At 43.0% G+C, this 15218-nt stretch overlaps 2 protein-coding genes across 6 annotated transcripts; both read left to right on the top strand.

Annotated features, from left to right (window-relative positions):
* Nucleotides 1–1140: 1140 nt before the first annotated feature.
* LOC306921041 (polyadenylate-binding protein-interacting protein 2-like) lies at nucleotides 1141–9120 on the top strand. 5 transcript variants are annotated; one of them, XM_079498113.1, is made up of 4 exons: nucleotides 1141–1205; nucleotides 2684–2917; nucleotides 4047–4226; nucleotides 6924–9120. In XM_079498113.1, exons 2-4 carry the CDS (start codon nucleotides 2717–2719, stop codon nucleotides 6978–6980), a joined length of 438 nt encoding a protein of 145 aa, XP_079354239.1. In that variant the 5' UTR covers nucleotides 1141–1205; nucleotides 2684–2716; the 3' UTR covers nucleotides 6981–9120. The 5 variants fall into 5 exon arrangements, with proteins under 5 accessions (XP_079354239.1, XP_079354240.1, XP_079354236.1 ...); XM_079498114.1 differs by having other exon boundaries at nucleotides 1142–1205; nucleotides 2687–2917; XM_079498110.1 differs by lacking the exon at nucleotides 1141–1205 and adding an exon at nucleotides 1220–1346 and having other exon boundaries at nucleotides 2706–2917.
* Nucleotides 9121–11424: 2304 nt separating this feature from the next.
* On the top strand, nucleotides 11425–12450 carry LOC306921205 (E3 ubiquitin-protein ligase TRIM35-like; the record flags this gene model as incomplete). The annotated part of the gene is made up of 1 exon (XM_079498316.1): nucleotides 11425–12450. Exon 1 carries the CDS (start codon nucleotides 11431–11433, stop codon nucleotides 12448–12450), a length of 1020 nt encoding a protein of 339 aa, XP_079354442.1. The 5' UTR covers nucleotides 11425–11430.
* Nucleotides 12451–15218: the final 2768 nt, after the last annotated feature.

Below are 15218 nucleotides of genomic sequence, written 5' to 3'. Positions count from 1 at the left end.
GTGATGATGATTTGATGCGCGCCCTCTATTGGACAGTTGCTTTTGGATCGTCAGCAACAATATCTAACATTATTATATTGTGTACATTTTGCTTGCCATGTCGCTGAATACAATGTGTTGTGAGCCCCTGCTTTGTTCTACTTTGTGTCTTTGTCTGTTTTTACAGTTTGGCTCACAACGCCTCACATTGCGAGGCACTGTGAGCTTGATCTGCCATTTTCACAAAATGTATCTGTGGAACAGAATCAAACAAAAATAATGCCTCAACTTCTACAATTCCAAGTGGTTTTATCAGGTTGTGGGTCCCCAGTTCAAGTGATTATTTTGCAGAGGCCACTAAAAAGGTTGAGAACCCCAGTGATACGTTATACGTAGGCCTACATGAAAGTGCACTCACTGTACTCACCTTTCTGTTGAGGCACGTGTGCGTGGTCATTGACTTATTTGAGGTGAAAACGGTCGGTTCTTTAATACATCGGAACAAACTGCATCTTACAATACACTTCAAAACAAATTCCATGGGGTTCGAGACTGTCATTTTGGACACGTGAAGAGCTCAAGAAAGAGGAATTAAGAGTGTGTCTTGATTCAACGTGGTGTTGCTTGTGTTTCAATCAGAGCTCATTGATTGCACTTGGGGCTGGGCATGGCTTCCTTCCTATTCTGCAGTGGTTGTGAAAGTAACTAAGTACATTTACTCAAGTACTGCTGCACTTCAGTACAATTTTAAGGAACTTTTTACTTTCCATGTAGGCCTATTTAACAAGTCATTTTGTAGATTTAGATCATTATTATCACAACACATGCATCAAAAGACCTATTTTATCGAGACATCTTGTGATCTAGCTTGGCTATTTTTGGAAGATTTTGACAAATTTTGAAGATCTTCGAGGTAAAGATGAAATGGGCCATTTCCTAGTAGACCTTAGTGAAACTGTACTGGCGCCGGTATGTTATACTAGGCTATACTATACTAGGCTATAGCAATTCTTACTATCACAATATTTAGACACTGTTGTTACTGAACATTGAACACTGCAATGATTACTATCAATCTATTCTAGAGCTATATTTAACACGTTTTAACACTCACTATCAAAGATGAAATGTCTCCTTAAACCAAGGGGGAAACAAAGCTTATCCTGCCGGAAATAAATCTGAATCAGCAGAAGAAGAAGTAGTACTGTGGAAGAGGAAGAGTCACGGTGAGTGACGTTAGCTTTAGCATACAAGCTAACAAGCTGTGCGTCAGTGTGTTGGGCTCTGTCAGTCCGCTGTTTGTTTACAAGTTGTTGTTCATTACAAACAATCCTCTGCTTCCATTCTGCTGACTGTCAACATGCCAGGTAGCTACAGTGCACACGCTACAATGCATTACGCACACTTTACGTTACTCGTATAACGTTTCACTTTAGCTGACATGCTGTGTTGACGGCCGTGTGCATTGTTTTGGTGTAACAGCTGTTAGCAACTTTAGCATCATGCTATGTTTCCTTACAATCTAGGTTTGCCAACAGTGAGTGACAGTCCCTTATTTGGAAAATATAAAAGTAAAAGACGTGTCCCTTATTGCAGTGGTTCTCTAACTGGGTCGGGACCCCCCAGTGGGTCCCCAAATGCCGTTGGGGGGGTCCCCAGATGATTATAAAAAAAGGGGGTCGGTGGGGGGTGTCCTGAACCTTTAATTTGCTGATTGATTGAATAGCCTACTTTATTAACAGTTTGGAAAAAAGGTGCAGTGGTAATGTGGTATGATTAAAATGATACAAATGGTGCTAAAAGGATTACAAAAAGCCCTGATGCCTTATTTCCTTTGTTGTATTCAACATTGGTTTCTCACAGTCCACTCACAGTTAACAGCCTTTGTATTGAGTTAGTGCTTGAAATGTACTGTAATTCTGCAAACTGTTAATACAATTTTCAATCAATCAATCAAACTCGACAGTAAACAAAACAACATGCAGTATAAGTGTATACAGGGTAGGCCTAACTGCACTGTGCAGTGTGTGCACATTTCTTAAGTGACAATACATACAGACTAAAATTAGGAAACATGCAGTAAGTAACCAACAGAACAAACTATATATAATATAATGGGTAAACTAATAGGAATAAAGAAAATCTTACTTTTCCCATTAGGATTCAGGAAGAGGAAAATATTGTAAAAATAGCAGATCAAGCTGATTTTTCTTGTCCACCTTTTGGGATTACCGGTACATCATGGCAACCAATCCCAGTTTTATTAATGGATGAGTTTGGTTTGGTTTAGTTTACTTTTTGTTATACATTGTATATGCATACATACATACAGTAATGCATACGCCATTTAATCTACAACTAGGCTAAGTTTGAACTTAGGTGTGAGGTGGTGCAACTGGCTCCAGGTATTAAAAAAGAAAAGAAAAGAGAACTGAATGAAATTGGAATAAGTTTTGAACACAAGTCATCTTCTGGGAGTATCTGACAGAAAGCATTTTCATATGTGAGTCCACTCTGCAACTCTCTATCTATCTATCTACGTATCTATCTACGTATCTATCTATCTATACACACACACACACACACACACACACACACACACACACACACACACACACACACACACACATAAATAAATACATTTGGGGCGTCCTTGACATGAAAACGAACCACTGACCCCTTCGACCACCTTTAATGCCAGCAGAAGTTTGTGTGTGCCATTCCAGAACCAGCGGAGATGAGCCGCAGTCCGGAGGACCCCCGGAAGACCCCCGGCAGCACGGAGGGGGGCGGCAGCAGCATGGCCGTGGGCTCGTCGGGTGGAGGGGGAGAGTCGGGGGAGGTGAACGGACATAAGGCCGGTGGAGGAGGAGGAGGGGAGGCCGACCCCTTCGCTGACTATATGTGGATGGAGAATGAGGAGGAGTACAACAGACAGGTGGGCAGGGCTGTCAATTTTATATTATTTATTTTATTGCAAGGTTTCCTAATTTTTCAATAATAAAAACATATAATATAACATACTACAAAACTGAACATAAATGAAAGAGAAATAGACAAAAACACCCTCGGTTACCTTTTCTGAATTTTGGACGGCGGTAACCTAGGGTCCCTTCCAGGTTATTCCACTCTCCATAGGAATGATAGGACGCAGCTTTACCACTGTCTGACACCTGCGCGGTCACTTGAGTGTTGATGAGATGTTTCAAAGATGCATAAAGTTGCAGTAGGAGACCACGGAAACGTGTATGAAACGGCGTTAATCGGTGTTGCCGTTAAGTATTTTTAATCTTTTTTTTAAATTTTGCTCCGCTGAGGTTCTTTGTCGTCTCTCTTCCTTGACTTCCTTGTTGACTTCCCAATGTCCCGCCTCCCGCACCGCAATTGGATAGCTGCACGTTGTTATTAAATAGACCCACGGCATAACAGCATTAAAAACATCCAGCCTGTACACGGTCGGCCAATCAGAGGGCAGTAACTTAAGTAGGACGGTCGTGCAGCTAGCCAGTCTCGGTGTGGGAGGCGGGACATGGGAAGTGAGGAAGAGAGAATTTCAGAGAAGCCAAAACTTCAAAAATAAAAATACTTAACGGCAACGCCGATTTAACGACACCTTCACACACGTTTTCGCGGTCTCCTACTTCTACTCTATGCATCTTTGAAACATCTCATCTTCACTCAAGCGACCACGCGGGGCTCCGTGAACAGACAGTGGTAAAGCTGCGTCCTATCATTCCTATGGAGAGTGGAATAACCAGGAAGGGACCCCGTAGGTTACCGCCGTCCAAAATTCAGATAAGGTAACCGAGGGTCCCAAAACGGGCAACTCAGTGGGCTACACCAATGATATCACAAATTTGACAGATAAAGACAAATGACACTAGGGGGCAGCACAACACCATTAATTCTACCAAGCCTTCTAAATCAGTAGTTATTTTTTGTGCCCCTATTTTGTACCCTTTTTTACATATGTATTTCAGAAAACTGTTGATGGATTCAGAAGGCATTTGTAGAATGGGCCTCAGGTCCTAACAGGTTAAAGCAATGTGATGTGTCTCTGCTCGCAGGTGGAAGAGGAACTGCTGGAGCAGGACTTTTTGGAACGCTGCTTCCAGGAGATGCTGGAGGAGGAGGAGGAACGCGATTGGTTCATCCCGTCACGTGACTACAGTCCGGGGGCGGCGGGTCAAATACAGAACCATTTCAATGGCCTGTCGCTCGCTGACGGCAGCCCAGAAGACATAGCGGTGAGCTGGCTTTGGACTACCTAAAAGGAGTGCTTCTCAACATGTTTGTTGGGACCCCAGATGATTAGCTTATATGAACATTCTTTCTCACTAAACAGTAAACAAACCAACATACAGTATCTGCATATTTCTAAAGTGACAATATAGGACTTTTATTAAGAGCTTTTTATTGTAAAAAACAATACTTACTTAGTTGTCGATTACACAAGTATTCGACAGACTATCTATTATACAATTGAAAAGGTGTGCCCAAAACGCTGTGCGCAAACGCTGTGCGCACGCACAGGAACAAAAGGCACCAGCTACTACGTCACTGACACACTGCAACACACACTGCAACAACCCACTAAACACACTAACACGTCACAGACTTACCCTCCGCGTCGATCCACGCCTATCTCCTCATGTCGCGCAGCACGGCCACACTCAACATCACCCGCGTAAAAATTCTCATTGCACTGCCACTAAAGCCGCCTCCCGTCCAGACTCACAAACAATGAGTAAATAAACACACACACAAACACGCCACAAGCACCGACACCCCCGCCTAATTTGTTGCCAGGTCTATGAAAACAAGCCCAGAAAAAATGCCATTCAACGCGCTACTTACAACTCGCTTACAATTCGCGGACCTGGCAACACTGCATCCTGTTTTCCCATTGGCTACGGTTGCTACAACACGCATTTGCACTGCATGCTGGGAGCAACACAGCTTAATGTAGGGGTCACCGATTGCTGTGCTACATCCCCCTCATGTTCTCACCACCCCGTTCGGCTACACCACACACACTAACCTACACAATTCTCCACATGCAACACAGGGCCCTTATTGGCTAGCCCCCTCACATGGCGATCCCCACGCAGCAAAACACAGGGCAGCCAGCCACACACACACACACACACACACACACTCATTCTAACTTGGATGGACAGCGCCGCGATTACATACACAGTTTACCATACGTCCTCTTTTGGGGGCCTGTCCGGCCAGTCCGGGTGGTTTTATAAATTCCTTCAAATGTCCGGCCTTTTACACGTATCGCCTGTAGTGTATCGCTACGCTCACAGACCATTCACACCAATGTGTATTACAATGCACGTTCAATGGTTCGTAGTGGACAAACACTGTGAGAGGTGGACTTTCAGCCCGAACCCCGGAATGTGTATTCTTCATAACTCTGCATGCGCTGCACGCTGACACCACTACCACTGGTCCCGACCGCAGATCAGAGAAAGGCTCGCTGGCTGCTCCGCTGTCTGCAGATAGACAGACAGCGGAGAACTATCTCATCATTGACATGCAGAAAAAGTAGGCTGCTGTTTTCTTAGCTTTGTGACTGACCAATGAGAAGCACATTGTATTGTCTGCAAAGGAACTATGTGTCTGTCACAAATACAAGTTCTGTCCTGCAAGCCCATGTCATGTCAACACAGACAAGGCAGCTGTGCGCGCGGTGAGTCCTGCAAATTATAATGACCCAATATTATTTTGTACAACCTAGCAAAGCATAAGATATGATGGTTTGGAGAATAGGCTGGTCTCTCTTTTTACAACAGATAAGCCATTGCATACAGGTTCTCAAACTTTTTAATTTCAAGGACCCCCATAACTCTGACAGTCAAACCAAATGGACCCATAAGACTCCCATTTGATTCCATTTCTACAGTATCAGAGTTAAAAGTTATAAAAGACTCCATTTGGTTACATTTGTACACTCTCAGAGTTACAGACCTGTAAGGGTCCATTTGGGTCCATGTGTTACACTCTCAGAGTTACAGACCTATAATGGGTCCATTTGGAACCCCCTCAAGGAACCATGAGGGTCCCTGGATCACACCTTTCAGAGCCACTGCTTTAAATAAATACATAACTAATATAGAGCATATTTGATCCATTTATTGTTAGGCTATAGATTCTTTTCACATCTCAATTTAACAGAACCGCCCACGCACGGCACATGCACGACGTGTACGACGTGCACGCGCATGTGCACATCCACATCCACATGCACGCGCGCATGTGTCCTCTTTTTGGTAATTCAGAATATGGTAGCCTACACAGTTAAAATAATGCAAACACGCAAATCGCACGAACGACTGCGTCGACACCTGGCGTGGAACAAACGGGACGAACCGAGGCGCATATATGGATAAGAACAACAACACTACACGCGCGCGCACGCGCTGCAACACAAAACAGCTGCATAAAACGCGTGTCACTGTGGACTTCTGTATCTGTCGACTTCTGTATCGCAACGCGGGGCAACGCAACTCTGGGATGAGCGGGCCGAAGGCCCGCGAAATTCTAGTATTATACAGAACAAAATTGTCAAACATTGGCCAAATTGTGAAATATTACCTGTATTCTAAATACTAACAGTTTTTTTAAAACGTCTATATCAGTAGTTCTCAAAATGTTTCATGTCAAGGACCCCAACATTTTATGTACAGTATTCGGCCACCGACCCCCATCTCAAAATATTGTGTTCCAGGGACCCCCAGAAGCAAAGATTTGATTTAAAAAATATATTCAAAGATTTGCATGCATAAAAAAATTAAAATACAATAGCAGATCTACATGCATAGTGTGGCACAAGGTGATGCACAATGTGACGCACAATGAGCTTGTATATCTGCTTGTTTATTTGCTGTTTGAATAGCCAAAGTATAAAATAACTTTAATTTCTCCCTTTGCAGCGGAAGAGCAACTTGAACCCGGATGCCAGAGAGTTTGTTCCTGGAGTGAAGTACTAGGGCCAGGAATCGGGTGGCGATAGCGGCCTCATCACAGACTTGTTGGCTTACAGATCTCTCCTCTCTTTCGGTCTGAACTTCTTACCTGCTCTGTGGAGCTACAGATTATCAACTCCTCCGCTCTCCGTTCAAAACTCCAGAAATCCTAATCTGAACTGTAATATGTGTGAATTGTATCTGAATGTGCATGAATGGACCAGCTCACTGGTTAGAATGTCTGCCCTGAGATTGAGAAGTCAGGGTTTGATTTCCTGGCCGGGTCATACCAAAGACTATACAAATGAGACCCAATGCTTCCCTGCTTTAAATTGGGACTGGTAAATCCTTGTGTGACATACTAGTACATCATGGCTGGGGGATGTACCTCATGCTTCAGAAACAGGAGATATGTCCCTGGCCCTATGGGCCACATGACCTTGGAAACCAAGCCCAAAGGTGTATGAATGGAACCAAATGAACCCTTAGGGTTCCTTTTGGTTCCATCCGTACACTGCTATAGTTCCAGGCCCGTAAGGTTCTTTTTGGGTCTGTTTGTACACTCTCAATTTACACTGAGGATTTGACTTTGTAGTTTAGTGTCCCAGAGTTATACATTGGAAACTGCAACTTTAAAACCAGGAGATGCTGAAATGATTGGATCCTCCCAGCGTTAAAATCAGCCTGGAACCTACCACTGTACCCAGAACTGTCTAGCCTGGATTGGTAAGGATGGCAACATGATGTGAGATGAGGGGTGTTTATTGTATATGTATAGCAATTAACTTGTTTCCCGGATACTTCTGGGGGTCATTTTCATGTATTAGTATACCTGGGCTTTTGTGTGCTCGCCACACAGTTTTTAAGTTGCTTGATTCAATGTTAATATATTGTCAAATGTTAAAGAAAGGGAAACGGACCCCATTAGGTTATGGCCTCCAATAGGTGGTCAAATGGCTCAAAATAGGACACTGAAATAAAGGACACAACAAAACAATCTGGTTTAAGGGTATTGTATTCCCGTTCCCACATAATGAACATATACAACAATGATAATAATATTATTAATCAATTAATGGGCTCTATGCATACATGCAATTTTGGAAAGAACTTCTTCCTTCATAGGTGTTGCCGATGATATATGAAGGCTATGTTCCATTCTGGTCAGAGTCAGGGTGCTTAATTGTGCATGTTGGCTCACTAAACACTGCTACGCCAGTGGGTCTCAAAGCGTCTGACCCCGTATGCCGGGTCTGTACCGAGAGTGTAGAAATGGTTCCATTTGTACACACTCGGAGTCCTTGAAATAAAAAGTTTGAGAACCACTGTACACTAAATGAACAGCCTTAATTAGAATAATTAAGGAAGAAGGAAGGGGCCCAGAAGTATAAGAGTTATGTGTGCATGGAGCACATTCATACATTTTACAAGTTATAGAAAAACTGGAGGCAGAAGCAGAGAAGTGCATTATTTTTATTTATTTCTTTCTTAATGGTTACAATGATGTTTAAAGAGTTATAACATGATGTATTTTTGAGTCGGGAGGAAAACACCAACTCCATTTTTGAGGTTTTTGATTGTTATTCTCAGTCCGTCTGTTTTCTTCATTTCCTGGGAAAAAAATCATTTCCTGAACATTTTGGACTTAGGTGGTTTCTCCCTGACAGCAGAGATATCCAACTATTGAATCAAGCCGCTTAAAACGGATCTGGGGTGCAGACAAATGTTAAAGTTAAAATGACCCTAGAAATGTTTTAAAGTGAAATACCCCTTTAAGCATGGCTTGTACCACTTTGTGGTGTGACAGTGTTGCTAGCTGCAGATAGCAGATCCTGTGACGCTGATGAGCTTGTAGATCTTCTATTTTCACCATCGTATGACGGCAGTAAGGTCTTTACACACATGGAGCATGATGATTAAAAATCAATCTTGTTACGAAACAAAATTGTTTTATCATTGCGTTATATTCACAATGACACGTTCTGTGGGGGGATTTTGTTTTGTTTTTTACTTCATTGCAGGGGACCTTTAGTCTTACCTATCTTGATGGGGGACAAATGAGGGACGCATTACATCATGTTTGCCCATCATGACACCCATTTTTCAACCTCATCTTCATATCTAAATTGGTCCTTACTAATGCTCATTAAAAGATGGCACCATTTCTGTCTACTTACTCATTGGTGTGCTGTGGAAAGTTCAGAAACCTGCCTACCAAGACAATCAGGTTCAATCAGGTTTACGTTTGAGTACTGGTTAGAGCACCGTTTCCCCATTTGTGGGTCACGGACCAAATTCTATAGATTACGGCTCCAGTAAAAATATATATTTTTAATCAAGCAAACAAATCTAAGAAATTCCCTGAATAAAAAAATACGGTAATGAAAAAAAAACCCTAGTTTAGGTCTCAACCTGAGAAGTTATTTTGGTTTGTAAGAGAAATAAGTAAAACACTAATGAATGGTTTATTTTCACTGTTACTTTTCCTAAAGTTGAGAATATTATGGAATTGGAATTGCTTTGAAGAGGATCCCTTTGCTTGACATGAATGTTATGATGCAGTCTGCTTCTAGTCCACTGTGTGATAACCTTACGTTACAAATTACAATCATGCACTTTTGCTTTCGGTCATTTTGTGTGTTCCATTGTGGCAGATATGTTCAACCAGTCACCGGAGAAGTAAAGCATTTTATATTTTCAAAGTAGCCCTGCGTTTTATTTTGCCAGATGTGTATCTTTACGAAAAGATGACAGTACATGCATCCAACAAGATAATCTATAGATATGACCTGCATTGATTTCAGTGAATGCTGCCAAATACCAAAGAATGTGGTGTCATTTCACTTCATTCAGTCTGACCAGACAGTGGAATATGAAGCCAGTGGTCCTTGAGGGGATTCCAGGTGCATGTCCCCAGCCAAATCATGGAGTTGGTATAAGAAATAATATGCACACACACACACACACACAAACCTTGTTCCCTGCAGGACAATGGAGCTGACATGAGTCATTCACAGGTAACATAATCAAGAATGAAACTACAATGATGATCATTGATTAACTCAGGAATTACATTTGCATAAGGAGGGACCCCAAAAGCGGCAGGGCCAATCCAGCTGAGACCCACATTATATATACTCAAATAATCCCTGGCTCATTCCATTACCTTTTCTCACCACGCTTGAGGGAGCTCAACCTTTTCTAGACTAGACCCGCTGACCCTGCACGCCTACCTGCGTAGGTCTGGGTAAATACAGCCTGACGTTTGCTGAACTATTTGTAGAGGTGAAGCAGCCCGTTACTGAGGCTATACATTTTCCTGTTTGTCTGATACCAACATCTAGAGGGAAGTACTATTGCTTTGTCGGCGAGCATCTGACGACTGGATAGCAGCCATCTACACAGAGGAGATTCCTGGAAGGACATATTGACTTTCTACAACTCAGGTCAGGTCACCAACCAATCTTGGCTTTTTGTAGAAAGGCCATATACCCGTAGTTGTGTAGTTAAATACTTATTTCTTTGTAGTTAAATAGCTTAACCGTGACGCCATCTCCTGGATAAAACTAGTGCCAAACAGCTACCATCTCTTTATCCTAGTGTGTTCTCTCTCTCTCTCTCTCTCTCTCTCTCTCTCTCTCTGATCCTACGGGGATCATATTCAATTAAGGGTCTTATGAAGGGATCTGCATTTATCTCTAATTATTTTATCCATGATATTATTTCTTTATGTTTATGTTGAAAGTGGTTGATTTATTATAGGCCTTGGATTAATAACTATACTATCTCATAATGTTATTGTTGTTTTGTCTCCTAGTATTCATCTGGTGTAACAGCCTCAGAGAACATTCCAGATCAGGTGTTTGCAGAGTGCAGACTGGAAGACACAATGGCTTCAAGTTTGACTGTTCGGGAAGAGGAGCTGACCAGCGACATGTTTCCTCTGTCCCCCCATTCCATCGGTTGGCATGTCCTGAATATTCCGGGCTTGTTCAACTTGTTTAACTTTAAGTCTGGGTATCTCAGCTGGGATGTTTATGTTGGACACAATCAACGCTGGTCAGTAGGCGTGTGTTTGGAGCCTCACTGGGGGAAGCGAAACACCAGGAGTGAGTCCTGGTTTATAGAGTTCTATGAGGATGCATACAGAGCTGTGTCCTCATCAGGGCTTGGATTTGACGAGGATGAGGAGACATCGGACTCTGATGAGGATGAGGAGACATCAGAATCTGATGAGGGGATATCAGAATCGAAGTGTTTGGAAGATTGGACTGTTCTTTCAGTTAATCAGAAACTCGAGAGGATCAGAGTCCAGCTGGACTGGGACAGAGGACAGTTGTCCTTCTCTGATGCTGATTCTAACACACACCTACACACCTTCACACCCACTTTCACTAACATACTCTTTCCATGCATTTATAATGGTGATTATAATGCTGATGATGGTATGTCTCTGAACATGTTACAAGGGACAATGGAACAGAAGGTCCAGGAATCGCTGGAAATGTTAAAGAGGAAACTGAAGGTCTTTAATAAAGTTAAAAGGAATTATGACATAACAGAAACTCACATCAAAGTTCGGGCCAGGAACACAGAAACACAGATTAAAGAACAGTTTCAGAATCTTCATCGGTTCCTACAGGAAGAAGAGGAGGCCAGGATCGCCGCTCTGCGGGAGGAAGAGGCTCAGAAGAGTCAGGAGATGAAGGAGAGGATTGAGGGTCTGAGCAGAGAAATTGAAACTCTCTCCAACGCAATCCAAGCTGCCGAGGAACAGCTGAGATCCGACGACCACGTCTCATTCCTGCAGAAATACAAGACCACGATGGAGGGAGTCCAGCTCACCCTGCAGGACCCACCGCCTGTCTCAGGAGTGCTGATAGACGAGGCCAAACACCTGAAGAACCTGACCTTCAGAGTCTGGGACAAGATGAAGGACATTGTCTCTTACACTCCTGTCATCCTGGACCCAAACACCGCTCATCCTCGACTCATTCTGTCTGATGATCTGACCAGCGTGAGATGTGGAGAGGAGCGGCCGCTTCCCGACAACCCAGAGAGGTTCGACTGCTATGACCGTGTGCTGGGCTCTGAGGGCTTTAACTCAGGGTCTCACAGCTGGGACGTTGAGGTTGGACTTGGAGACAGTACAATCTGGGAAGTAGGTGTGTGTGTGGAGAATTTCCAGAGGAAGGGATATATGAAGAGTGGGTACTGGTATATAGTGTTCAGTATGGGTGAATACGCAGCAGTCAGGGCCAAATCAGGGCCTTATAAGACTGTTCTCTCCGTGAATCAGAAACCCCAGAGGATCAGAGTCCAGCTGGACTGGGACAGAGGACAGCTGTCCTTCTCTGATCCTGATTCTAACACACACCTACACACCTTCACACACACCTTCACTGAGAGACTGTTTCCATTCATTTATAACTATGATCAGTCTCTGAAAATGTTACCAGGGAAGATCTGTATTACTCTAGAAAGCCACAGTTAGAATGTCTAGCGTAAAAAAAGAAATGAAAAAAACTACCGAATATATTGATCTGGTATTGATTAAGGGCTATTATTTCATGGCAGGTGATTAATTATTATTTTAAATCGGTTGCAGTGATTATTTAATTAATGTATCATTCAGTTTCAAATGACTTTGGTATTACAGGTGATTCATATGATTATTACTGATAACATGTTTTATATTGTAGTGTTTGTTATATGGATCAGGTTTGAATCATATATTTTCTATGTGACAGTGATGGTGTCTGCTGACATGTATTTGGTCTTATTAAAGATGATGGGAGTAAAGTGAGTCAGACGTGTCGTGTTCAGCATTCAGCAGATCATACACTAGAAGATTTATTACAAGTAAAATACTCAATCAACCCCAGTAGTTCAGTAAAAATAGAATTACTGCCGGTCAAATAATAATACAGTAGTGAAAGTTACTCTGTCAAATTAATATGAGGAGTAGTGGAGTACTTGTTTTTTAAACGGCACCCGGGAGCAGTATGGGTTGGCGCCCGGCCCAGACTGTCTTCCGTGAGGAGGAAGCCCAACAGCCCACGGTAAGGCCTTTAGGAGGGCCATTCAAGCCGCAAGCGGAGCTTGCAGTACCACCCTTGTCCCCGGTGGAGCTTGCAGAACCTTGCGGCTCAAGAATCCGCCACTCCTGAATGAAGTGTGTGGTGCTGGGAGTCTGGTGCAACGCACAGGTCCTGGCTGCACCTGACAGGAGTCAACCCACAGAGCCTAGCCTAGTCCTTCCACGCACCAGACCTCCCAGTCCCGGCAGAGTAGCAGGAGCTGCGGACTGTGAGGCCCTGTCTTTCCCTAATGGGACTGATCGTGGGTAACTACTGGGACGTAAGTCGGCACTTGGTCGTCTGAGTGAGGGGTATGATGTTGCGAGACCGAAACCCAGATGACCTTGGGATATACATCACTGAGGATACACACACACACACACACACACACACACACACACACACACACACACACACACACACACACACACACACACACACACACACACACACACACACACACACACACACACACACACTATAGCAACATACAAACATGTTGTGTTACACCTATATTCAATTACATTCATACGATACATACTATAACTCAGTTACAGTTATGGTAACTGTAATCCTGCAAAAATCCTGTAATCCTGGACTTTTTTTCTGCATAACTATAGCCTATAAGATTTAGACTCATCTTTAAGCCATTTCTCCTCTTGTTCTTTTTGCTTCTTCCTAAACTAACCTAACCTGACTCCGCCAGATTGTGGCAGTATTGAGTTCACAAGTTCTAGCAGGGGGAGTGGTTTCACCAGGCTAAAACTAACCACCTGATGTGTTAGAAGTTAGTAGCCTAGTAGACAAGCTCACAGAGTTGTTTGAGTTTGTAGTTTGTAGTTTGTAACTCAAATTTCATCACTAATTAAAACATTATGTTGTAACTTTTTCTACAGGCCGTGAGGTGAGAGGAATTTAAACGGAGCCTAACACGCGGTGACGCGGGCCACGGCTATGTCAGAAAGAACAAATTGCTATATGTTTTACTGTGAGTGGCCCGAGACATTGAGGCTCAAAGTGTGTCATTTTGGTGTTGGTACGAGCAAAAAGGTTATAAGAGTTAGTTAAGAATGGTGTTTGTAAACATATTTTGCCAAATGGGTCTGGATGGAGGAGAAGGAGGGAACTCCTGTCGGCTGTCACACTATGTAGTTCACATTCTGTATGTCTCTGTGCTCGAGTGTAGTCACATTGTGTGAAAAAACACAAAGAACCTGCGTTTAAGGTGAATATTTTGAGGCAATTAAGGTAAGTTCTCATATTGTGGGCCAAACAGCCAAACTTTGAACTACGTGCAATGCATTCAAATACCGTTTGAATCACGAAAAAGGCCAAAGTCTTGTGAGCATGCTAAAGTTTAAATCACGTTTCTACGAAAAAGTATGCCTGTAATGAGGCGAGGAGGATGATGGAGCGAGGAGGATGATGGATCTGAAGATTAATTCCCATCAATTCTTCATGAGAGGAAATAAATGTTAACTCAAGTGCGTTACATGAGCTTGTAGTAACCTAACTTTACCACACAGGGGTGATGTTTGTTAAGCAACAGCAGCAGGCTCATTCTGTCTTGTTCGCCCTGGTTCCGCCTTGTTTATGTTGAATTTGCTAAAACATAATTTTTGGAAAAAAACTAAAACAATGCCCAGTCAATCAAATCAAATCTGACTGTGAATCAGAACTGTGAATCACCCAATCTCAGACCAATATTGGGCAAAGGCACTCAAAGCCATCAACTCCTTGTCTTCTTGTGCTATATAGGCCTACTCACTTTAATCCAGTAAAAAGTAGCTTACTAAATCGGGCCCGGCTCGCCAGAATTCTGATTCTGATTCTGATGTTGTGGACATGCTGAAGCTCTCACTTTTTTGGGAACACTTATTCGTTACTCACTCACTGGAAAGGTAGCAAACCACAACCAACCTCATCTTGGCTACAATAATTATGTCATGCTATTCCTGAATTAATGAAATGAAATTAAATGATTACTATATTTACCCAGGGTATCTGGGCTAAGCTCAAGAACTTGTTTCCAGCAAGGCCCTGCTCATAGAACATTTCATCGTAGTGGTTCAATGCCTTGTTCAAGGGCACTTCAGCGGTGGTAATTTTAACGTGTCGGACCGCTGATTCGAACTGGCGACCTTCCGGTATCAAGACCGCTCCGCAATCCGTTCGGCCACCG

Source organism: Electrona antarctica, assembly GCF_951216825.1.
Source record: "Electrona antarctica genome assembly, chromosome: 4".
In the NCBI taxonomy this organism is placed as follows: domain Eukaryota; kingdom Metazoa; phylum Chordata; class Actinopteri; order Myctophiformes; family Myctophidae; genus Electrona; species Electrona antarctica.
Note: the sequence above shows the minus strand (reverse complement) of the source record. Positions and strands in the feature narration are given on the sequence as shown.